Here is a 24,230-nt window from a genome sequence, read left to right as displayed (position 1 = left end):
AGAGCAGCGTTTCTGAACGCCCGTGCAGATCTTAAAAGAAAGAGATCCTTTTGTACGCGAACGCTTTGGGGTGAAATTAGTTTGCTAATATTTTACAGACTGAATATATTTGACAAATGATTATCTAAAGGAGTAGCATCCAATGGGCACGTCCCATAATCTGAATAGGTGCTCTCTGCTCTAGTACCTCACTCCCCGGGCCTATTACCCCCTCTCGCTAATAGGAAGCTCAGCGTTTCTGCCCCACTTGGAGGCAGCAACAATCGTATTGCACTTTAATCAAATCAGGAATTCCTTTATCAAGGAGTGGAGTTAAAGCAGTTAAGACTAAAACGAGCAGCTGGGAAATTGGCTCGTCGGAAGAGTTCGTGGTGGTTTGATATTTGGCGATATAAATATTACTACCGGCTAATTGTCAAACGGGTACAGGGAGACGTACTGGACAGAGCCGTCAAATCCTTCAGCCAGAAAACACGGATAAGAATTGTGAGAAAGCTCAAACATGCATGTGTGCGTATCCACGTGCAAATAACGTATTACAGAAGTGCAATAAAAAGGCTAATTTAACTCATTAAAAACAGCTAAAAAGAGACAATTTCCCTTTAGAGGTCAGAGACCCACAGGTTAGGTATTTAGGAGGCGTATTCAGTCCCGCTGTTGCCCAGCGGAGGTCTGAGTGCCAGGAGGTAAAGCATTTTGCTCTGAAAGGAATCGCTCATTTATTCAGCAATCCCAAATTTAATAAAAATAACTGGCATCTGAGCGGGAACCCAGCCCTAAGCGGACGGTCGCTGCCACATTACACGCTCTAGAAGTCTATACATCCCGTGCTAGTCGGTTTAACCTCCTCCCTATGTTCCGGCTGCTGTGGCTGTCCGGAAGTAAAGGGGTTAATAAGATGCTATAAAAGCTATTTGATGTTCTATAGATAACCCTATATCCGGTGTAAGGTTAGTAGACCATCACACCCGCCTGCAGCCGGAGTCTGTTACCCTCTCAAATGTTATCGCATGTTGGAAATACGGACAGGGGGAGAGGAGCCGTGGGATTTTGGGGAAAGAATCCGAACCGCACCGGTTACTCCCGATGACTCCGGCTCAGTGAGGCCGGCTGCTGGATTCCAGGTGAGTGCGCTTTCCAGGAACGAGTGCCCCTCCGGATTCCCCCGGCCCGGGGAAGGTCCTCTTCGTGGAGCGGCCGTTCTGGATCCCGCGCTGCCATTTACAGATGTCTCCGTTGAGGATGTCTTGGATGTGCTGTACGATCAGGTTAATGGCCACTGCAACAACAGACACGGCTACAATTAGTAAATCATGTCTACTCACGCTCAACTCATTGAGTGGTCAGTCGAGTTAACGGTTAACTTGCACTTGATACACCCCTGAACCCATCATCTTCTGCTGTAACACCCCTGCTTTTCACCTGGTATGTCTTTTACCTGCTTGTCTCCATACCCTGCTGATATGGAAGGGTTAAGATTGGTGCCCTCTATTCTAGCCTAATTGCAATTGTTGGCCAAGGTGTGCACCAACTGCCTCCTGTATGCAATCACCTTATCCAACCACTCGTGAGGCGGCCCTATATAGCTCTAGACCCCACTTGGAACGAGCTTGCTTGGACTTGTAGCTACTGTGACCTCTGTTCCCTAAGTGGACTCTTCTTAAGTGGACAGATGAGTTATACAGGAGTTAGACTGGAGAGGGGGACACAGGGACACCACGCAAAAAGCAGGTAAGTCACATAGGCGTATGCTTGCTGCACACCTTCCCTACTATGACCCCATACATGTTTCCATGTCCTCTACCCACAAATCCCACAATCACTGCATCCTCTACACCCCTTGACAAACCCTCTACAGTCCAAATAACTCCGTCCCATCTATCACCCTACTCTAGCTCATATGCCTTACTGGTTCCTTCATACCCCAACACCACTAAACACTCACAAGTAAAGCCATCCAATGCCCACAAATCACATTCCCATATGTCTTCTGTCTGTATCCTACTCCCCATACCCTTCAGAATCAAATGTACACTTCTAACCCTGACCTATAGAGCCCTCAACAACTCGGCACCCCCTTACATCTCTACACCCCTATACTATACACCATAACACTATACTATACAACACTATACTTTACATCTCTATCCTCCTATCCAAATAAAACTCACCTGTTCAGGGAAGCTAACAACATTCTTTCCCATTACTCCCAGCCATCATCCTAATCACAGCCATCGGAACAAACGGCTTCAACACATCATCGGAACCAGATCAACTCATCCTCATCCAAGCCGTCCTCTCCTATTGTCTCGCTCCCCTCAACCACCGACTAGATTGTAAGCTCACAGGAGCAGGGCCCTCTTCTCCTTTGCACCAGTTTGTTATTTTATGTGTTATTGTATGTGTTTATAAATTGTTCTAATGAATGTAACAGTGCTGCGGCATAATAAATAAATGTAATGTAATGTATAACCCTACACACTTACACATAACACGAGCTGCCATTTTGTTTTTAAAAACGTATCTTTTCCATTTTTGATCACCAGTATATCAGAACATATCTTCGATGCACCGCGACACCATTAAAACAAAGAACAGGCTTAAATATTTAAGAAGCAGGAGGGTTAACGTTATAGTGAAGGAGCAGTCAAGGTTCTTGAACGGTCGTAAACTCAAGAACCACGTGAGGCACCTGGATATGAAATAACAATAAAAACCTCAGCTGTAACACCGCATAGGAACCGTTTTGGGGTTAAGTTTACGATAGGTGTCACATCTAAAACACATAAGCAACACTGAGTGCCCGTTGGCAGTACTTACCCATATTATCAACCCCCCGCGGGATAATTACATCCGCGTACTTCTTAGTCTAAAAAAAGGAAAGGTGTGAGGTTATTATAAAAGGCAAATGGTCTTTCGAGGTGTCCCCTACCCTCTATATCAACCCAAAATCAGCCCTGGGGCGTGGATATGAAACAATGCATTATCCTGGGCCAAGTCTGAGCAGGAGAAGCTCGCAGAGGTTGGCGTCTCACGGTATATAGCGAAGGTGGGGAGTCTCCGGGGGGGGGGTGCCCGTGTATATTACCGGCAGGGAGAACTCCTCGAAGGCCGGCTTCACAAACGTCGTGTACTGCGTGAGTATCTGCTCCAAGTCTCTGCCTCGCTTCATGTCGCGTAGAACTGAAAGAGAGAAAACGTGACACTGTGTTCCTCGCCGGAGGGTGGAAGAGCTGTGTGGATGATGGGAGATGGTGTGTGAATGCATGGTGTTAGAGTGAGTTACTGTGGGGCAGTGTGTGCATGTATCAGTGTTTGGTGTTACTGCGCATGGTTGTTAGTGTATAGTGTTAGCATGAGTGTGGGGGTATTCGAATACGAATACAGTGTTTAGAATGTGTGTGTGTTAGTGTATGGTGTTGGGATGTATGTGTTACCGTGCATGGGTGTTAGTATATAGTGTTAGCATTAGTTGTGTGGGTATTCGAATACAGCATGAAGAGTATGTGTGTGTTAGTGTATGATGTTACCGTGTCAGTGATGTGAATGAGGGAGTGTATGTATGTGCGTAATGTATGGTGTTAGAGTGAGTCACTGTAGGGCAGTGTGTGCATGTATCAGTGTATGGTGTTAGGATGTATATGTTACCATGCATGAGTGTGTGTAATTTATGGTGTTAGAATGAGTTTGCGTGTCAGTATGCACATCTGGGGGTACTAAAGAAATACTGCACCTAGGGGCCATTAACCCTATGCTCCCCCCTGTTAACTGAATTGCATTAGACTGCAAGCTTTGGGGACTATTTATGTCTACGAGCAACACTCAGAGTTCCTCATGGAAGATGTTTCAAGGAACGTCCCCCGAGTTCAGACCGGAGCCGTGACCCCTGAGTACCTTAATGGGGGCACTCGCCTCGTTTTCTCTCCTGTAAACTCCAGATTTTACAAACTTACCCCTCCGGGACAACCTGACATCAGAATCTGTATCGACAAAAAGTTTCAGATGGAACATGTCCCTGATTTCTTGGTTGTAGAACGCGAGGATCCCCTCAAACAGCAGGACGTCGGCGGGGTACACAGTGGTGGTCTCTGGTAGCCTGAGTTGGGGACGAAACATGACTAAAGTCCATTTTTACGTTAAACTCAAAATACCTTTTAAATGACTCTGCGGCGATCGTCGTCGACACGCACTTACCTGGAATGAGTTACAAAGTCATAAATGGGCACATCCACAATCTGCCCTTCCAGGATATGGGTCAGCGTTCTGTGCATCAGGTCATTATCAAACGCGTCTAGAAATGGGGCAAAAATAACACTTTAACAATAAATCCATAAAGTAGAGACCCGGAGCAAACCACCCATCAGAGGCTTCACCCGTACGAGCGCACAGTCCCGCCGTAACACGACCGGGTACTGGAAGTCCACATACAGGTCCCACCAGGAGAATATTACAGGCTGCTCATCATACACAAGATGCCATTCCATTACAGTCCAGCGCGTGATGGGTTAAATTACAAACAGCCACCAAATAAGTGAAATCGGTTGACTTTTTACCATCAGAAAAGAAAGATCCCCCTCGGCCCGATCCAGGCCCCGCTTCAACAAGCCCCATGTCTTTGGAGAAATCATTTCGCTCGCATGAAGTGTCTGTTAGGGAACGATAACTAAATGGTTGATCGAAACAACCCGCAGCGTCCGCCAAGGTTCAGGAATTATTTACCGGGGGGGGGGGTATAGATTTACTCACCGGGGTGATCGAAGTTGTACTGTCCTTTGACGGCCCTGGCTTTCTGCTCCGTCGTTAGCACTTTGTAGAACCGGTCCTGGCTTAAAATGACGACTTTCCTCTGCCGGTGATCGACCTCGTTCTGCCCCAGCAGCTCCATGATCTTCTCGCACACCGTCGACTAACAGGCAAAATAGCACAAGATGTTAGGTTTTTGTTCCAAAGATCACATAATATGCATTAAATACACTTGTGAAGTGCGGCACGCAGCGCCATAAATATGCAGACCATCTCATACTCCAATGAACTGCTGAGGGAGGGTAAGCCGTCGAAAAACACCAATTATGTCAGGAGATTCTGTGGCCTGACGGGCCATACCTACACACACACACACACACTTACACACACACTGACATATACACACACATATTACATATTATTGATTGGGGGAGGGGGCAGCTCTCCTGCATCCATGCGACGGGGAATTCATTATATTTCGGGGCTCAGACTCAGTGTGGGGACCTGACACAACACCCCCCTGCTGCCTGATCGCTCCATGAGAGCGACAGTGCAGCATTAACCCCTTCAATGCCACAACTGCGTAGGACACATTCGTGGCATTGCAGGGGTTAACATTTGTCCCCACAAGCTTGGGGACTAAATATCAGTCAATGCTGTGCTCCAATGGAACATCAGCATTGAAAGAGTTAAAAAAATAATTTATCAAAACAAATAATTAAAAATAAAAAACAGCACTGACCTGAAAGTCCAGGGTGCTTCCAGGTGAAACGCTGTGAGGTTAGTAAGTGGGCTGATGATGATCGGATCGCTCCTCACCAACTGTTAGTTTTAAAAAAATCCTGGCTCCTAACTTTTTTAGTTGGCACCTAGATGTCAAGCCCTGTGTTACTGTGTGTGTGTACATATGTGTATGTAGATGTGTACGTAGATATGTTACTGTGTGTACATATGTGTGTGCACGTATGTTACTGTGTGTGTATGTTACCGGGCCTAATGGTTCTTCTCAAGCTCCGTGTTTCTATGGGAAGGTCAGCTTTGTGCCGTCTCGGGTGCAGTAAGCGTTATAGTGCCGTGAGGCGTACGCGTGAGGCCTGTGTGTTGTGCGCTCTGTGGTGCATTGTGATGTGTCTGATGACATCACTTATCAGGCATTCTCTTGCAGCCGCTGCACAGACAGACATGACGCAGAGGATGCTGCCGCTGCTTGTTTTGTGTTTGCTGTTGACGCTGGACCTGTGTTGTTACGGCAGGCCAGTACCGGACAGGTGAGTGCGCTTCGTGCCGAGCGTGGCCCCCACGTGCCCCCCCCCCCCGGCACACTCCGGTCTAACCTTTTTAAATATGTCCCCGACAGCTTCCCCGGAGACATCCCAGATTACTTCGAGGCCCCGCTGGAATTACCCATCGAACATTTGGGGATGGAGGACGGTAAGATCTGAAGCCTTTGGCATTAAACCCCATGAGCTGACACTCTGAACCGGAACACGCAGCGCGGCGGCTCCCGCCTGGCAGGCAGATCTCTCCTGTTCTGGAAAGCAATGTTCTTCTAGAGGTTTCTAAACCCCTAAAACCCCTGGAAATACCCCAAACACATATATAAGCACCGGGTAGATGCCCCGGGCATTGGCCAGCCTAAAAAGCCCCCTCTGCTTTCAATATTCTAACGCCCCTTCATTGAATCTCAAAGACCCCCATAGGAAACGTACTCGTAAATTATTTTTAGCCGTAAACTGACTTAAAACAGAGAAATTCTCGCTGCCCGAAAGCAGATCCGATCATCTGACGAGATCTCCCTTTTCTAGAGTACGGGATTCTCCCGTTCCACCCAAAGTTAATCCGCAAACGAACCCGACCCAAGGCCAAAGGACTACGGAGCAAGAAAACAAAGAGAGACGACCCGGACATCCAGGAGCTGTATTATGACATCATCTAACAGCAAGTAAGTAAGTAAATAAGAACAATCATAGAATGCCTCGGTCTTAATCACTCAGCCAGACACCCTGACAAATGAAAGTCTATGGAGGGACGGGCTTCATTAGTATTGCCGTAAAGCATCAGCTCAGTGTGGTGATTGAAGTCACCCAAAATATCCAATGCAGAATAAATACACAAAAACGGACATCTCTAAATACAATCTATGCAGACAGAGATAAGGAGTGTGCGTCTGAGTGTGAGAGTGTGCGTGTGAGTGTGTGCGTGTGAGTGTGAGTGTATGCGTGTGTTCCAACACCTGAGACAAACTCACCTGTTGGGGTGATGGTTGTGCATGTTTGTGTGTTAATGGATGATTACACGTGTCAGTGTGTGTGTATGAGTGTGCGTGAGTATGAGTGCGTGTGTGAGTATGATTGTGCGTGTGGTTAATGCCCCACTGTCAGGCTGTTGTGCCAAATGCTCCATTTATCAGTACTGCCCAAGCTGGGCGCTGTAGATCACATCAGGAGAAAGTCCCAAGCAAACCGGGGAGGAAAAGAGATCTGGGTCCCAAAAAGGGACTGGACCGCCTAAACAAGGACACATGGGTGGTATAAACAGCACACACCTCCGATACAAATCTAAGGGGAAGATCTCCCTCTCGGGGGTTAAAGCCCCGGCTGTACCGCTGCACAACGAGCCGCTTACAGATCTCTGATCTCCCCGACCGGTCTGTTTACCATACGGAGACTAAACTCGCGGGCGGGCACACACACATACATACATACACACTCACACACGCATACATACATACATACATACACACTCACACTTGCATACATACATACATATATACTCACACACGCATACATACATACAAGCATACATACTCACACACGCGTACATACATACTCACACACGCATTCATACATACATACACACTCACACACATACATACATATATACTCACACATGCATACATACACACGCGTACATACATACTCACACACACGTACATACATACTCACACACGCGTACATACATACTCACACATGCATGCATACATACTCACACACGCACATATACATACACACACGCACATGCATACTTACACACACACACCAATACCAACACCCTTGGCCGTCAGCTCTTGCGCTCCCTCATGCTGCCTGCGTCCAACTCGGTCAGCGAGCGGGGAAAGCGTGGTGGTCTTGGCGGTGCTAGGGCCGGGGCCCACACAATGCGGACTGAGTCGGGTTCTGGCGCTGTCACTACGGCAGCACACGCTGTCACCACGGCAGCACACGCTGTCACTACGGCAGCACACGCTGTCACTAATATTTATCAAAAGAGCGAAGTCGGCTTCTGTCAGGTTCCACTCCGCGACTAACATCCCCGCCACGCAGCAAGTGACACTACAATGCCCATTAACTCTACACGTGCCACGGGGGCCACTCTCTGCCAGCATGCAATGAGCTGCGAGTACCATACAATAATCAGAAAAAATAATAATATTCATAATAAATAAACAATAATCATAATAAATAATAATCACAATAAATAATAATAGTAACCCGTGGGGGGGGGTGTTCATCCCTCCAGGGCCAAAGAGCTACGCTAAACGGAAATAATGCCCGGGGTAACTGCAGACGCGGCTGGTCACCTGGTAACTGCCCCCAAATACCCCACACTGACACGTGCAGTCAGAACATTTTGGGCAGAAATATTGTTCCAAGCCGCCCCTGGTCACAGCAGGGGGTCCTCACCTTGCCACTAGCCGTCCCTCCGCTCACCCCGATCAGGAAAGGCCGCTGGTGGCCCCGCTCCGCTACTTCCAGGCTACCTACAGAAGCCATGGCCGTAATACCTGCAGCCAACGGGGGTGGGTGGCTTGGAGGGACTACGTCACCCAGCAGCACTTGCGCCGCCGCACCCCCGAAACTACCCTTTTTGCAAGCGCAAAGCCTGCTGGGACTCGTAGTTCCCCCGGTCCAGAGCTGCACATGCGCCTGGGTGACGGTCATATGACCTACAGGGAAGTGACAGCTCTAATGACATGCGGGGGACCGAGCTGTCAGCCGAGACCTCACTCATTTAACTCCTTATCTGCTGGGAGCGGCGGGGTCTCATCTGTGTGCACGTTTGGGGTTATTGCTTATTTACCAGACAACCCCCCCCCCCCACACACACACACCTGTGCCCGTTATGGCAGAGACAGTAACCCTTTTCTTCCCGGTGCCCCTTTGCTGGGTATGAGGGTATCCGGTTCTACGGTCCTAAAGCCCTTATAAGAGGTGAAAATGTGTTTATAAAACAGGGCAGGTAGTCAGATACACGCCATACTTCCCAAGTGTCCCGGTCTTTCCTGATTTTCATGACTGCCCCACTATACTGCTTTTGCGGGCAGTGGGGATCATAGAAATCATCAGGTGGATCGCAGGTAATGTGGGTGGGTGGTCCTGCCCTGGCCCAGCCCCTAGCCACACCCCCAGTACAGGTGTCCCCACTTGGACTCCTGAAACATTGGGGGGTACGATCACTGGGGTATTCCGCATGGCACAGCAGCCCCGGGCAGCAGACACCCTATTGTGGCATCAATGCCCAATGGGCCTGTTAACAAGGAGATCGCTGAGCTCCACAACTGGCCCATTAACGCCATATAGTGCGAGTCGTCCCAACCTCCAGAGCTCACTTCCACCCGGAGCAGCGTCCTTTAAATGTCCTCATGCTGGGATAAGTGGGATATGATGTTATAATGAATTATAGTACACTATAGTATATTATAATATACTATAGTGTACTATAATATACAATGCTATACTATAATTTATTATATACTATATAACATACTGTACTACACTGTACATTGCTATACTATAATTTATTATAATATACAATATACTATAGTGTACTATAATATACAATGCTATACTATAATTTATTATAATATACTATATATCATACTATAGTGTACTATGATATACATTGCTCTACTATAATTTATTTTAATATATTATATAATATATACAATATAAAATACTATAGTGTACTATAATATACAATGCTATCCTATATTATATACTGTACTATAGTGCTATAGTGTACTATACTGTACTATAATATACAATGCTATCCTATAATTCATTATAATATACTATATATATATATCATACTATAGTGTACTATAATATACATTGCTCTACTATAATTTATTTTAATATATTATATAATATACTATAGTGTACTATAATATACATTGCTATACTATAATTATATACTATATAATATACTGTACTATAATATAAAATTCTATAATTTGTTATACTATATAACATACTACAATGTACTATAATATACAATACTATGTTATTTATTGAAATATACTGTACTATAATATGCTATAGTGGACAATGCTGTACTGTAATTTATTAGAATATTCTATTTAATATACTTTCCTGTAATATACTATAGTGCACTACACTGTACTATAATGTACAATGCTATACTATAATTCTATATAATATACTGTACTATAACATACTATAGTGTGCTATAATATACAATACTATCATTTATAATGTACCATAATATACTACACTATACTGTCCTATAATACAGTATACTGTACCGTAATATACTATATGCTATACTGTACTATATTATACTATATATCATACTATACTGTGCTATAATACTATATTAAACTATATTATGCTGTACTGTGCTATCCTATATTGAACTATATAATGTACTATACTATAATATGCTGTACTGTAGTATACTATAATCCACAATCCAGTTTCTGAACGTTTCAGAGATTGTTCCCCGATGGAAGCTGCGACCGGTGATAGAGTCGTTATAACACTTTGTCACGGAAGCCCCCGCTTGGTGCGTGACGTCGGGTTATATCCAGGTATTTGCTTGGACAGCAGACTCCATTCATCTGCCGACAGTTGAGGTCGTTTATCTAAAAAATGGCGCTCTTTGGTTTAAAGGGGCAGCTGGTATTTGTGTACCGAGCAATCGGAGAGGCGATTGCTGCGCTTTTGTTTAACTTTGTGACCTCGACAGGGTGATTAAACTGTGCAGAGCCGCGCGTGCTGGGGACGGACGGGAAACTCTGCTCCGAGCACCAGGCCGGCACAGAATAAATACGCATTGTCCTGGGTGCTGCTCTATAACCCCCCTTTCAGCCTATAGACCGGACGGGCCCCGGGAAACAGACCGCTTAGCGCTATATGTGAGCAGAATGAGAAGACCTGTCTGTTAAGTCAATAAAAATAATAGTTATTCAGGGAACGCGCGGAGCTATGAACGGCAGGACATATATTTGCAGTTATATACATTATATATTCTTATATACTTTACATTTTCCTGAACCGCTCTTCCTTACTGCACATTTTTTCCCAGCCCTTGTTGGAACCCCCAAACCCCTTCTTAAATAAAATTAAAATTTGGGATTTTTTTAAACACACATAACTGGAACCAAAAGAGTTAAACGATATCTGAGCTTCTATTTTAGTAAAAAACGAATTGCAAAGAATAGTCTGAGACCTTTGATCGGATTCCTATCCCTAGATTATCAGTAAAAGTAACTTTCGCTAATTACTGTCCTCCAAAGTCACCCCAAGCATTCGCAACCCTAAACCACAAACACTTGGTATGGCCCACGGCACGACTCACTATTATATATTTATTTTGCTGGGGGCCGTGACATTCCCAGTCCTGGCTACCGCAAGTCAAGTGGTCAACGAGGGCAATGATAGGAACAGCGGGCCATTCTGCATCTCTAAGGGTTAAATCTTTTCCATGCGACTAATGCAAAGGGTTATAGAGGCAAATTCTCCCACTGAGCTCATTGGTAGATAACACAGTGGGGGGGGGGGGGTGACAACACGTATGTGACATTGAATGCCAGATTCCAACCCGCCACGTCCCATTTCACCAGGGAAACTGCCTAACACTGGATTACTTAATACCTCCTTCCCTCCTACCTCTAACAAAAGCCCCGCTTATGCCCGCTAATACCCCTTCCATATAAACAGCCAGCCCGTCCTGCCCAGCCTCCAACTGTTTACCTCCCCACCGGAAGATCAGTCCGCGTTTACTTAAGAAGGATCCCGACACGTAACGCTTATTTTCTTTGGCACGTTTCTTATTGTTAATTTACTTCCGATCTCTGGCCCTCAGCCTGCTTCGTAAACTTTCCCATGAGTTTTGGCAGCCTCCCTGATTGTGCACAGGTGGAATCTGAGACAATGGTGGCAGGGCCGTGGTTATACCTCAACCTTTTCCTGGTGGCTTAGCGGGGATAGGTAAAGTGTCCGTACGAGGACACCGGTGTCCGTGGCAAGGTTTGGACCCGGTGGACATCTACTGGACCCCAGTCAATGTCCACCCTGAGCGATGTAGGTGCCGACCCCCGTGGGTTAGAGTTGGGTTCAACTAGACAGGTTACCCAAGAAGAAACCATCCAGAAAAAGCCACCAGGGGCCAGATCATACATTATTGATGTATATGTAACCCTATCAACTTATTTCGGTGAGCAAACACGTATATATTTTAAGGGAACCTGTGGACTTCTATAGAGGTTACTTTCTAGCCCTGGTTGGGGACTCCTTGTAAACCACTATAGCACCATTACAGAATTATATCCGTGGGTTGCCCACCTGGCTACTAACTACCTGCTGATCCATAGCAAGGAGCGGCAAACTTTGACTTGTTAGCCTACAGATCACATAATCCTCGGCCAAATAGTGATGGGTTAAGCATGGTGGAAGTTAAAGCCTGATAAGAACTTTATCTACTGGGTATCAATGCCTCTTATCTGCCCAGGGTTCGCGAGATACCCCAGCTGAACACGGTACAAAGCTCCCGTCTGATCCATTCATAGCCTTTGAACCGTTAAGCCATTGAGGAACTGGTACTGCCAGCTTTCTCGGGGAAAACTGCACCATGAGCCCATCTCCTATTTGCACAGCCGTCCGCAAACAGGTTTGTCAATTATTAATGAGGCAACTCAGCCAGGAAAACTGAGACCGCAGGGAGGGAGGGAAGGGAGGAGAGAGGACAGGAGAGAGAAGATCAGCAGGGAAGGAAAGGTGTGAGCGTGCCTAGAGAGACAGGCAGCAGAGCGCCCGAGAGGAGGACAACTACATCACTTTGGGGGCTAGTAATGGTCAACAAAGATGAGAAGCAGGGAAGGTAGATAAGAGGACGGTGAAGGAGAAGAAGCCTACAAAACTCATGAAGAAGGGACATTAAGGAGGCCACCAGAGTCAAGACACCAACTCCTAGAAGAGGAATTCGCAGGATTTTGACCCATCTCCTCGGGGACCACTGTCGTGGGACATTGTTAGGTCATGGCTACAGGTAAGTGCGGAGCCCAGTCCTCCGAGATACCACACCTATCATATAACCGACACACAGAATGAACATACAGAGTCTTACCCGGTCCCAAAGGCAATTACTTTAACCCCGGACCTGAATAGAAAGTCCCCATCAGAGGGTAGAGTTTCAGTGCTCTTTTATACTTCCACCTCTGACTTAAGACCCAGTCCTGGAATGTATCCCATGGAACGCGCAGCGGCGTCTGGTTAAATTGCGCTCGTGTCTTTCTTTTTCTGGTTATAAACTTTAGCATTATAGTTGAAATTGTTTCTTATCGTTAGAAGAACCAGCATACAAGGTCCAAATAACTTATAGCCAAAAGCGTGAATATTTACCAACCGAAAAAAATAGTCGGTCCCTGTGCTCAAAGCAACTTGGTCTACGATGAGACAGAAGCGTTTCGGAATGGAAACACATTACCTGCTGATTGATCTTTCCGAGTAGCTGATGTGAGTCACAGGTTTAGGATATTGAGTCACCGGAAGGTTCTCTAGAAGTTCCGAGCGGACTTTGTGTTATCTTTATTAGGGACGCTTGGAAGGGAATCGGAGAACGGGCTTTGGGAGTTTACCGTGATGAAACGCTATGGTTTGATCGTTTGATTTGTTACGTCTGCGTTGGGGTGATAAAGGCTGTTATGTTTGTACGCTCCCCTCGTTGGGATTGCACACCAGTTTTAGTTACAGAATTACAAAGATCAGGTGTCCCCGACACCCGCGAGATGAAGGTTTTGTGTGTTTCGGTATCCAGTTCCTATACTGCACTCGGCAGCTCTATGGCAACTCAGATCGGTCACATGACATTAACCCATACATGCCCATAGAAGGTGACGTTAAGAGCACCATCTTCTCAAAAGGACTGAGAAGAACCTTAGGGGTCTGTAAAGTAGACGAAAACCCCTGTGTGAGACCCAGATCTGCAGCTCCTATGAAGCCACTTCAAATGCTCGTATCATAGAGCCAGCATTGTGTCCTACAGGTTAACGAACCTGGCGATGTCACGCTTGCCCCTGAAGTTAATTGATGAGTTACGCCGGGTATCAATTCATCAGCGAGCGGGAACGTATTCAGCGATTAGAGGAGGCAAGCTGGGTTTCTCTCCAGCAGATAACTAATACCATGACCGTCGCCAATGCTTTAGAGAGAGGACCACGGAAGACATAGGTCATTAAAGAATGATAATGATCGTAACACAAGAGGGAAGGGAAGAGAGAGAGAGAGAGAGAGAGAGAGAGAGAGAGAGAGAGAGAGAGAGAGAGAGACTGCTACGGGAGGACGAGGAATGTAAACTAGTTTGTAATGTGCGAGCGGTGAAGATGTAGGAGGGGGAGTGTAGTAAAGAGAGAGAAAATGCAGGCGTGGAGTGTTGGGGAAACCGAGGGAGGTCTAAGTGTTGGAGAGACAGAAAACCGGAGGGTGTTGGAATCGGAAAGCTCAGGGCATAGTAATGGAGATAGAAAGGGTAGAAAGAAGTGCTGGGTTAAGAGGCCAAGGGCAGTTTGCTAGAGGCCATGTTTTGGGTTAAGTGTCAGGCATTATGAGGCTAGAGGCACATTTTATGAGCATCTGAAACAGAGAGGCTAAGGGTTCATTGTATGAGTGTCGGGGGTGCAGAGGCTAAGGGTTCATTGTGTGAGTGTCGGGGGTACAGAGGCTAAGGGTTCATTGTGTGAGTGTCGGGGGTGCAGAGGCTAAGGGTTCATTGTGTGAGTGTCGGGGGTACAGAGGCTAAGGGTTCATTGTGTGAGTGTCGGGGGTACAGAGGCTAAGGGTTCACTGTATGAGTGTCAGGGATACAGAGGCTAAGGGTTCATTGTATGAGTGTCGGGGGTACAGAGGCTAAGGGTTCATTGTATGAGTGTCGGGGGTACAGAGGCTAAGGGTTCATTGTGTGAGTGTCGGGGGTACAGAGGCTAAGGGTTTCTGTGTTTTTTTTCTAAAACTTCTTAAGATTTATTTGCTTAACTCGAGACCTTCATTAGCGAGATGGTCCCCCTGGGAGATTAAAACAGAGGCTTTCTATTGTTTTGCTATATATATATATATATATATATATATATATATATATATATATATATATATATATATATATATATACAGACATTATTAATATTATTATTATTATTAATCGGTTCTAATAATTAAATCTAGGTGGATATTGTCTTTTTATTCCCGTTAGGTTGAATCCCGTTTTATTTTATGGTTTTCTCACAGCTTTAATGCTCAGCATTATTCTATTCCCGTAGTGAGGTCACTTTTTAAATAAATAAACGTTGTCAGGAACGCCGCTATCTCCAAACCCATTTGTTTTCATCTTGTTTCTCCCAATACACGTGAATGTTTATCAAAATAAACGTGCTGGTTAATGAATATTAGGCAAGAGATCTGAAAATGGTATAAGATATCAAAGAGCCAGTTCTATGCCGGGCAAAGTTCATGCCGTATCCAGATAATATGGTATTCCAATAAATAACCGGCAGACACGTCCCAACGAGCTTAAACACAATCTTGGCAGATCCAGTCATTTAACCATTTAACTCCATTTTGGTTGTTTTTCTGGAGATAAGAGGTCAGGGAGTCAGATCTACCTATAATGGAGACCTGGATGGACCGGTGGGTATAAAGGATAGGCTTGCTTGGTCAAGGGTCTTGGATCCAGCCGGACCGGTCTTGGACTAGCCATCAGGAAGACCGGGCAAATGTCCGGTTGACTGGTTCCAGATGGTATTGGCCATTTAAACCCTTGCTGCCATGTGTGGCCGCCATCACATGTACGCCATTTATCAGCCGCTGGCCTTAAAGCGCCATACCTGCTTCTCTTCCCCAGTCCGGCTCTGGGGCGAGACTGTCCTGATGCGGCACCATCTTTCCATCTCTCATCCGCGTGATCTCTTAAAAGGTTTCGTTGTCTCGCATTCGCAAAGCAGCATTGTTGCCGAAATGTCTCTGCATGCATAAAAAGACGAGAGAGCGCCTCTTCCGAAAAGTCTCCGATAAATTATTCAGTCGCTTCCGAGGGTCCCTGCCAGAGAAAGGAGCACTCCTGGCTCCGTCTGCATTTTAAAACTATTACTGTAAACGTTAATTCAACAGAATGTACAGAAAAGGCAAGAAGAGATAAAAACTCATCAATAGCCATTAGGTTTATTATAATGTGGTTTTTAGAACTCACAACAATACTCAGCCTCAAAAACAATAATTACGGTGTTTTTTTTCCTGCATTTTTTTCAAGATTGGTTTTATTTGAAGGTATGAATGGCTTCATCGACATTCCATCAGCACTTAAATGTTGTATTCAAATTTCAGGCAGGCAAAAAAGTCCTCCTCACCAAATCTTCTTCCAAAGTTTGCCATTTTGTAGCTACACATAGCAGGGAAAATAGAACTGATTGATGAAAAAGTATTATATGTACCGTCCCGGTGTAGATTAAGATGGTTATTTTATGTAAAGATCATTGTAAATGGTATAAAGAGCATATATGGTACAATGAGATATAACATATTGTCATTATTTGCATGGTTCTGCCCATAATGATTTTATGTTAATGTCTTAGCAGCTGAGGAGTTTGGAATCCTGCAAGATGGCGAAAGAAGAGCCGTTGAGGCCGGCCCTCCATCAGCCACTTGGACGGACCCCACAGCCAACCCTCCACCGGACAGAATTACGGATGGAAGCATCCAGCCCAAGGACAGCTCGGAGGAACCCAAGGGGGTTGAAAACACCGGCTTTATTGGAGATCCTCCACCATACTCTCCCCCAGACCCAAAGATCGCCCATCTGCTCTACCCAGAGTATCAGCCCAACTTCTCAGGCCAAGTGCCGGTACTGTACCAGCCGGGACCCACAATGCAGAATGCGTTCTCCCACCATAACGTGCCGCCAGGATCCTATCCGTATATCATTGTAAGCAATTTTCACCTTTGGACTTCACAGGCGTCTTGAAAACCAACCTAGCCCGTTCCCTTTGACGTTCAGCACATACCTTCCACGGAAAGCAGCTCCGTTCCCATAGCTTTTTATTCTGACGCACGGCCCCCCCATTTTACGCCATAACACAATATTCGCAGAATACTTAAGCACAAACGGTTAAACATCGTTATTTTGTATCTTTCTGGCCTTGCTTATCCTCTGGATAGAGAACAGTCAAGAGAGTCCTCTCTGGGGAAACAAAGAAATAAGATATTTGGAAGTCCAATTTAGGAGTCTCTTGTTCAAGCGCGTTGTAAATTATTGATGCCGGGATAATTGGCTGCCGACGCGGGCTTTTAGAAAGCTAAAAACAAGGGCATTCGGGCCGATCTCCAAACGTAACCCTTTAAATCGACTCGAACAATAGCTGGAGCACAGTCCCCGTATAAATTACAGATCCACGTATAAAATAAAACGCACGTGCCCCCTAAGAGAGGCGATGCAGATAGTACGTGAGAATGCCGCGGTCTGGAAGCAATCAGATTGCAGATTCTCTATTGATTTAGATCCAGACACATCTTTGGCTTCAGTTTAAAGTAATCTGGGGGGGGGGGGAAGAACCATTCTTGGTCACCTGATTTCCAGTGAACTCGGACTCTCTTTGCAAACATGTTGTATGCATTTAATTTGAGTTCCATACACGTTCATATGAAATCATATCACCAACAGCCTTTGGGAAGCCACCGCCTAAAGGTCATCCTGCATCCATATCAGCATCTCCTAAAGTTTAAGTTGTTCCCATAGGTACCATCTGCCTTAAGTCTCCCTCGATGTTGAGGAATCGGTGACCGGTCCAACATTTCTCGCATTAGACCGCGAACCTTGGGTTCCTCGCTCACCTCCATTAATATGGCGTCTTCCCCTGTTCTCTCCTGCAGAACGATGGCTCCACGGGATTACCCCCTCATCGACCAGAAGTGAGGACAAAGGACTACATGGTGGAGTCTGTGCTGGTCATGATCTTCTGCTGCTTCCTATCAGGGATCATAGCCGTGGTATACTCGCACGAGGTGAGACGACGTCTCGAGCAGCTGGGCAAGCGATCGGTCCGGTACATTTCTGTATGAATGGGATCGCAGGGAAGACGGATCTGCTGACTTCCATGCTAAAGAGGCACGAATGCCCAGATTTAGTTTATTCCTCCTTTCCCCCCCCCCCAGAAACATGCAGTTTATAAAGATATAGGCAGAACGAAAACAGCACATAGGAGGAAGAGAAAAGGGAATTTCCTTTCCAGCACAGGGCGCGACTTTAACTTATCCGGCATAATAAATCCACCCCGCAATAAAACAGCTTGTAAAAGGCTCTGTATACATAGCGACTCCAAACAGCTTTATCGCTAAAGCCGCGTTGCTTAACCTCGCCGCTATTTATTGGGACAAATCTATTAAAGGGTCAATGATCCCGCAGCGAAGAATAACGCCCCCATTTCCATCATTTTAATTGCCCGTTTAATAAGATTCCATTTAAACACAGCCTGTATGGTAGCGATTTTTAAATGAAAACCCTTTCAATCTTAATGCTTTTAAGCAAATTGCACTCTAAATGTTTTTAACCTTTTATTGATTTTTTTTTTTTTATGTATAGGATCTACTCAAAGGCACAAAAATCCTAGGCAAAAAAACCAGGCTTTCCATTTTACATAATGTTTCGTAACGTTTCACTGCTTCTGTATTGTATTTTTTTTTTGTTCCGTGAGTTTACCCCTAGGTTTTTTTGGGGGTATTTAAGCGTGATCTTACCTTCCTCCAGCTTCCTCGTGTTATGGGTCACGCAAATAAACCCAGTAGGTCCGGAGCATTGCGGTACTGGTCCAACACCAATGGTAACATAAGCTGGGTTTAGGTGGTGACCTCAGAAAGGGGAAAGGTCGACCACGGTGTTCCTCAAAAATAAAAAGCATGCGTGTTAGTGCTATAGGGAAAACATGGCGCGTCAAAGTATGTTGGTCCGCGTCTTACCTCTCTCTCCGACTTCTCCATCTCTTCCAGACTCGGACGGCTCTCAGCAGGGGGGACGTCGTCCAGGCCCAGGAAGCTTCCCGCAAAGCTCGGTCCCTCGTTCTGTTCAGCCTGCTTTTCGGAGTCTTCGTGTCGGTCAGCTGGATAATATACGTGGTTGTGGCCATTTTCTAACGTTTGGGAGAAGAATTCTCGGAAGCTCGGACTCGCGCTGCTCTTATCGGGATTTTCACCCGGTCGCTGCCAGGGCTTACAAGGAAGCCACGTCTTCATGTTCAACAAATTGCTTCCATTCCGTGGCATCGCTTAGAACCTCAAGAACGGTGCGGCTCCAACCTACAAAATGAAACGTTTTGTTCTTCTAGTGTAAGATAGGTAATCAGCAGGTGAGGGAGTACCAGTGCCGGCTTTCTCGCCCGCTCCCCGCCATGTTTTTAGTGCTGCATTGGGGGAACCGAGATAAAAATTAAGATGTAGAGCCGATAACCAAAGCCACCAAAGTTGACATGGGGTCTTTCTGCAAACGTTTTGGAGGCACCAAGCACTATAGACCATTCAAGACGTGGACTGGCATATCCAACAAAGAAAAATGCATTCAACCTGGACAACCACACTCGGTATCTACAATCTATCAAAAACCCCCTAGAATGGGTCTATGCAAGACAATAAAAAGAAATCTTATAGAGATAATTCCGTTGATTAGGTACCGCACAAGGTACGCGTGTATTTATATGTACAGAGGACAGTTAAGTAAAAATAAAATATTGTTTTTTTAATTTATCACCGAGTATTTTAATCAGCGGCTGCAGTCATTTTTCACATTGCGTGGAGGACGGATTTTCGGAGTATATTCACCATCGGGGGGGAGACGCTACCAGACAAGCACTCAACTCACTGAGTGTTATCTCTATACTCAAGTCACCAGTTATTTTCTATTTTTCTTATCTATTTGTAAATTCATTTGGGTGTAAACTAAAATCAAGCTACTTCTCATGTCCTGTTTGCCTGCCGTACACGCTGTAGAAGCCGATGAATCTTTCCTCCTTTCTGTGTATTTCTTGCTTATGTGCCGTAGATATCTCTTTTTTTTCAGCTATAAAAAAAAATTGTATTATTAATTTATCAAAAAACTGACGCGTGTTGGGAGCTTCATTTCAGAATCCGAAAGTAACAAACCGCGCTCCGATTCTTACGTTCAAAACGACTCTAGGGCGAGAAGCCCATTCACTAAAAGGCCGGACGATACGAAATAGATGGAGGTTAGAAAGTAGAACCCTCTCATTTGTTAGAGACAATGGAGTTCCAAGAGCCTTAGCTTGGGCAGTCACATCTAATCTGCCCCATTTTCATTTGTATTCGGTTATGGTCTTATTGAAAATACTCCGTCCAGAGGGGGTCCAGCAAGCGGCGGAGAGTTTCTCCAAATACGCCATTTGTTGGTTACGTGACGAAGCTTGCTTTGTTTCCACCAATTTCCACGCACACAGGTTTATTTTCTGGGCTTTTTATTATTATTCCGGTATGTACATTTCACTCCCAGTCATGCAAGAGCATAAAAAAAATATATATCATACATATCACATTAAAGCTCCCTCCCTCCTAGAACAGAATACTGATATTTACAGGAGCCACAAGAGCTCTCTGCTGGGGAGGGAATGTAATGGTGGGGGGGGGATGACCCAAAACACACAAAATAAAATACAAAAATAACCGGGAAATGTGCGATTGTAAAGTTTTTTTCTTTGTTATGTCGTTTTTTTGTCTCGTTCGTTTATGTCAGTTACTGTCCAAATAGTTGGGGGTGACTCTTTAGTCACACCAAAAACACCAAGCAGAACACAATGAAGACCGACGCGGCACAGCTCTGTCCATCCTCCATTGCACAAATGATTTGGGGGGGGGGGTCTTCAGGAAGAGTCCTCCAAGAGACGGCGATAAGAATCCGTAAACAACGAGTCTCTTGGACGTCTTCTATGGTTTCTGCTTGGCGGCCTCCCACCGCATCGTGGACGTTGCCCACCCTTCTTCTTCAGTCCCACCTACTTGCACTTAAGTTTTCTCTTCTCTCTCTGTTTTTCTCCTCGTGATGTTGCGCGGCTTAATTTTCAAGGACAGCTCCCACAAAGCCTCCTCGGCCAGGTGGTCGCTGAAGTCATTAAAGAAAGAGATGATTTCCTCGTTTCTGCGGACCTCGTAATGTCTGTCGGAAACAGAAGAAGATTCTTAGAGAGGGAAAGCGATACGGCAGACTATCCGTGCGCGGCGGGGGGTTTTCTGCGGCACTATAGAAGACGACTACACAAAACTACACGCAATGACACCGCACACGCAAAAACGTCACACCTGGGTTTCTATTTTCACCAGACATAAGTGTTCACAGTTACATTATTTCAGCAAACACTTATTAGTTATCAAGTTAAGGATACTGTGACATATTTCAATAAACGCGCACAGTACGGGTAAGAGATGGACCCTGAGCGGTTAATCAAAGTCTTTGAAGACTGGGTAGTGTCTAAAGGGTTCTATAATAGCCTCGGGTTCTCCAAATAATACCTATGGTAGGCTACTATCAAATAATGAATAAAGGATTAAACCAAGCCGGGAGATAAATTAAGACAAATATCGGAAAAGTAGCAAGCAAGCAAGCAAGCACTTCCCAACAAATCCCGGCAAAGAAGAACGAGGTTTGATTAAAAGTGCAGGGAATGAACTCACATCTGCTGGAAGCGTCTCATACTGTCCAGGATATTAAACTGCTGCCACCGTTTGGAAAAGTTCACTTTGCCATCAATGTAGTCTGGGTTACCCAGATGTACAAAGGTGAGGTCCTGTAGGATCAAGCCCCTGCAAGAAAGGCGAAGGAAATCTTACACAAGACACTCTGTCAGCCTCTCAAAAAGTTTTTGGGACCATTTTTTTCCCCAATGAAGAAGCCAAACCTGAAACCCTGGCACTAAAATACATTCGCAAAGTATTAACTCTATTAATATATTAAAAACCTAAAAGAGACAAATATTTCTGCCTTGGATATCTGGGACACCCACATTTTAATTGCTTTCATAGACAGAAGTCGTAGCAATGGAAGCCACTTGACAATTTTTGTTACGCAGCTCCGGCAGATTCCGTGCTCCTTAATATGCGCTTAGCGGCTAGCGTGACTATACGTTAAACCGTCTCTTCACTGGGTAAGATCTACGTTTTAAATACATCTGTTAGACAGAACGCGAGGGTAAAACAGGCCGTCACGGCTGAACCCACTCACAGGTAAGGTATACACGGAGGCTCCACTTCGGAAAGCGCTGCTCTGTAGGCTCGGAACGAGGACGAGCTGTCAATCAGAGTGCAGTATTCAGCCAGGCCCTGTGAAGAATAAAACACACACGGTGTAGAACACCTGCGCTCACAGGTAGAATCCGCCGTCCAGGAGCTGCGCTCACAGGTAGAATCCGCCGTCCAGGAGCGGCACTCATACTCACCTCCGATGTCTGTTTCTGCCACTCCAGCCTGCGGATGGGAGCGGAGTCGAGCGCGGACAGGATCGCCAGGTAGGAGTTGAAATTGTTCAGTTTCCTCAGGTGCTGTAGTGAGAAAAAAGATGGAAGTGAAATGAAAAAGTACTAACCAGAGGAGGAATAGCTACTCGCTACCCCTCAACTCTCTGAGGACCTGCAATACCCCCTAAGGTGCTGAATCTGGATGCGGGGAATTTGCTTACATGAAGCAGGTTTGTTTTCTGAATTGGGATATTTGGAATAAAAAAAAACTTTGAGTAGGACCTACAAGATGTCCATCTCTCCATCTAGACTAAAAGTCACATGATTCCACGGTTAGCACGAGACAAATCGACATAAGGAACATCTCCCACAAGGCAAACGATTTAAGGTATCATCGCTCCTGAAGTCTAAAGGCGCAGGTAGAAGCTACACAAAGATCATATTTTATCTCACTGTTCAGTAACCAATGCCTGAGACATAAAACATAACACAGCGAGTCGTTCTCTATCGCTCACCTTCATGATTTTGATGAATTTAAGCAGCAATCTCTCGCGGTCCTGGGCCTTCTCCTGCAGCATGATGATTGACCGGACCCTGGGTGGGAACAGACCTGTTACTGTATGGCGAGCTCCAAGCGCGCTGCTCTTACGAAGGCAAAAGCCTCCTGTGGTTAGCGCGTGCTTACAGACCCCCTTACCAATAGGACATGTTGTTAAAGTGCTCTGTAAACTGTGTCAGATTCGGGCTCTTCTCTTCATTTTGCTCTTTGGCCCAGAGCAGGACCTCGGGGATCTAAAAGGATAAAGATAAGGACACTAAAGACCAGGAATAAGTCCTTAGATGTGATGTACATGGTGCAGGGTGCTTACAATCATCTGGCATACATAGAGGAAATCCGCAGCAAAAAAGCAACCAAAAAAATGACTTTTGCTGGTGTCAGGAATTTATATTAAAAGTAAAAGCAGCCGACTGCCCACTTTATATGGCTGACAAACGACAGTAGCCATTCTGTACCCCTCATGCTTGGAATCTGCCCCTACCTCTATCTTGTAAAAGAGTTCAGCATCCAGCAGGGTCAGCTGCTCAGCGATTTCGTGGCTGTGAAAATCGTGCAGGGTCCCTGGTCTGTGATGGAGAGAAGAGAACATTTACAGGTTTGAGGGTCCCTTGGTAGAGGGAAAGAACCCGTCTATAAAGCTGTTAACATTTCGGTACGTGGCACCCTGGTGGTTACGTACAGTGATCGGCGGCACTTACCTCGCAGCCACCCCCCTGGCAGCCAGAGGCTTCGGGACAGAGTTGGCATCGGCCAACATCCTCTTGTTCTCCACTTTTTGTAAAATGTTCTTTCTAAGCACGCGCGCCAGGCTCAGCTCCCCTTTACACACCAGACGGAAAACGAGTTCCATCAATAGCTTCAGGATCTCCTCGGTCAGCTCCACCAAGCTGGAGTATAGGAGAGAAAAGGCAGGGTCACAATAGTGAGCAGAGATTGATTAACGACAACATAAACAAGAAATGAATCAATAACACGACCTCTACTGTCTACGTGGGTACCACATACCTCCCAACAGTCTCGATTCTCACAGGCGGGTCGGGGAGATCCTCTGATCTCCCATGACCGGCCGAGTCGGCCGTGAAATCAATGCAGTTTTGTGCAGTTGAAGCACAGACCTCCATTGAAGCTCACATTCAGTTATAGGAGGCAGCATGATTTATTTATTTTGGGGGGGGGGTGCAGAAAAAGCTTTATCCA

At 45.7% G+C, this 24,230-nt stretch overlaps 3 protein-coding genes across 7 annotated transcripts in view; 1 reads left to right on the top strand and 2 right to left on the bottom strand.

Moving 5' to 3' along the window:
- Positions 1-376: 376 nt before the first annotated feature.
- Positions 377-8,537, bottom strand: UCK1 (uridine-cytidine kinase 1). Its single transcript, XM_053472412.1, has 7 exons — positions 8,427-8,537; positions 4,747-4,906; positions 4,195-4,291; positions 3,954-4,096; positions 3,089-3,183; positions 2,821-2,869; positions 377-1,279 (listed from the first exon to the last, which is right to left on the bottom strand). Exons 1-7 carry the CDS (start codon positions 8,514-8,516, stop codon positions 1,098-1,100), a joined length of 816 nt encoding a protein of 271 aa, XP_053328387.1. The 5' UTR covers positions 8,517-8,537; the 3' UTR covers positions 377-1,097.
- A 4,191-nt stretch (positions 8,538-12,728) lies between these two features.
- PRRT1B (proline rich transmembrane protein 1B) lies at positions 12,729-19,760 on the top strand. Of its 2 annotated transcripts, none has more exons than XM_053472417.1 (4): positions 12,729-13,032; positions 16,604-16,953; positions 17,898-18,029; positions 19,011-19,760. In XM_053472417.1, exons 1-4 carry the CDS (start codon positions 13,023-13,025, stop codon positions 19,152-19,154), a joined length of 636 nt encoding a protein of 211 aa, XP_053328392.1. In that variant the 5' UTR covers positions 12,729-13,022; the 3' UTR covers positions 19,155-19,760. The 2 variants fall into 2 exon arrangements, with proteins under 2 accessions (XP_053328392.1, XP_053328393.1); XM_053472418.1 differs by having other exon boundaries at positions 12,730-13,032; positions 16,607-16,953.
- Positions 19,761-20,468: 708 nt separating this feature from the next.
- Positions 20,469-24,230, bottom strand: part of RAPGEF1 (Rap guanine nucleotide exchange factor 1) — a 31,066-nt gene continuing 27,304 nt past the window's right edge. For all 4 annotated transcript variants that reach the window (XM_053472387.1, XM_053472388.1, XM_053472389.1 and 1 more), the window contains 8 exons: positions 23,732-23,920; positions 23,515-23,599; positions 23,172-23,266; positions 22,990-23,068; positions 22,457-22,558; positions 22,243-22,340; positions 21,696-21,824; positions 20,469-21,180 (listed from right to left, as the gene is read on the bottom strand). In XM_053472387.1, coding sequence (XP_053328362.1) covers positions 21,030-21,180; positions 21,696-21,824; positions 22,243-22,340; positions 22,457-22,558; positions 22,990-23,068; positions 23,172-23,266; positions 23,515-23,599; positions 23,732-23,920 — 928 coding nt within the window. In that variant the 3' untranslated portion in view covers positions 20,469-21,029. The remainder of the gene's footprint in view (positions 21,181-21,695; positions 21,825-22,242; positions 22,341-22,456; positions 22,559-22,989; positions 23,069-23,171; positions 23,267-23,514; positions 23,600-23,731; positions 23,921-24,230) is intronic.

The sequence above is a fragment of the Spea bombifrons genome, chromosome 8, assembly GCF_027358695.1.
Source record: "Spea bombifrons isolate aSpeBom1 chromosome 8, aSpeBom1.2.pri, whole genome shotgun sequence".
Classification (NCBI taxonomy): Eukaryota; Metazoa; Chordata; class Amphibia; order Anura; family Pelobatidae; genus Spea; species Spea bombifrons.
This window is presented reverse-complemented; position numbering and strand designations above follow the sequence as displayed.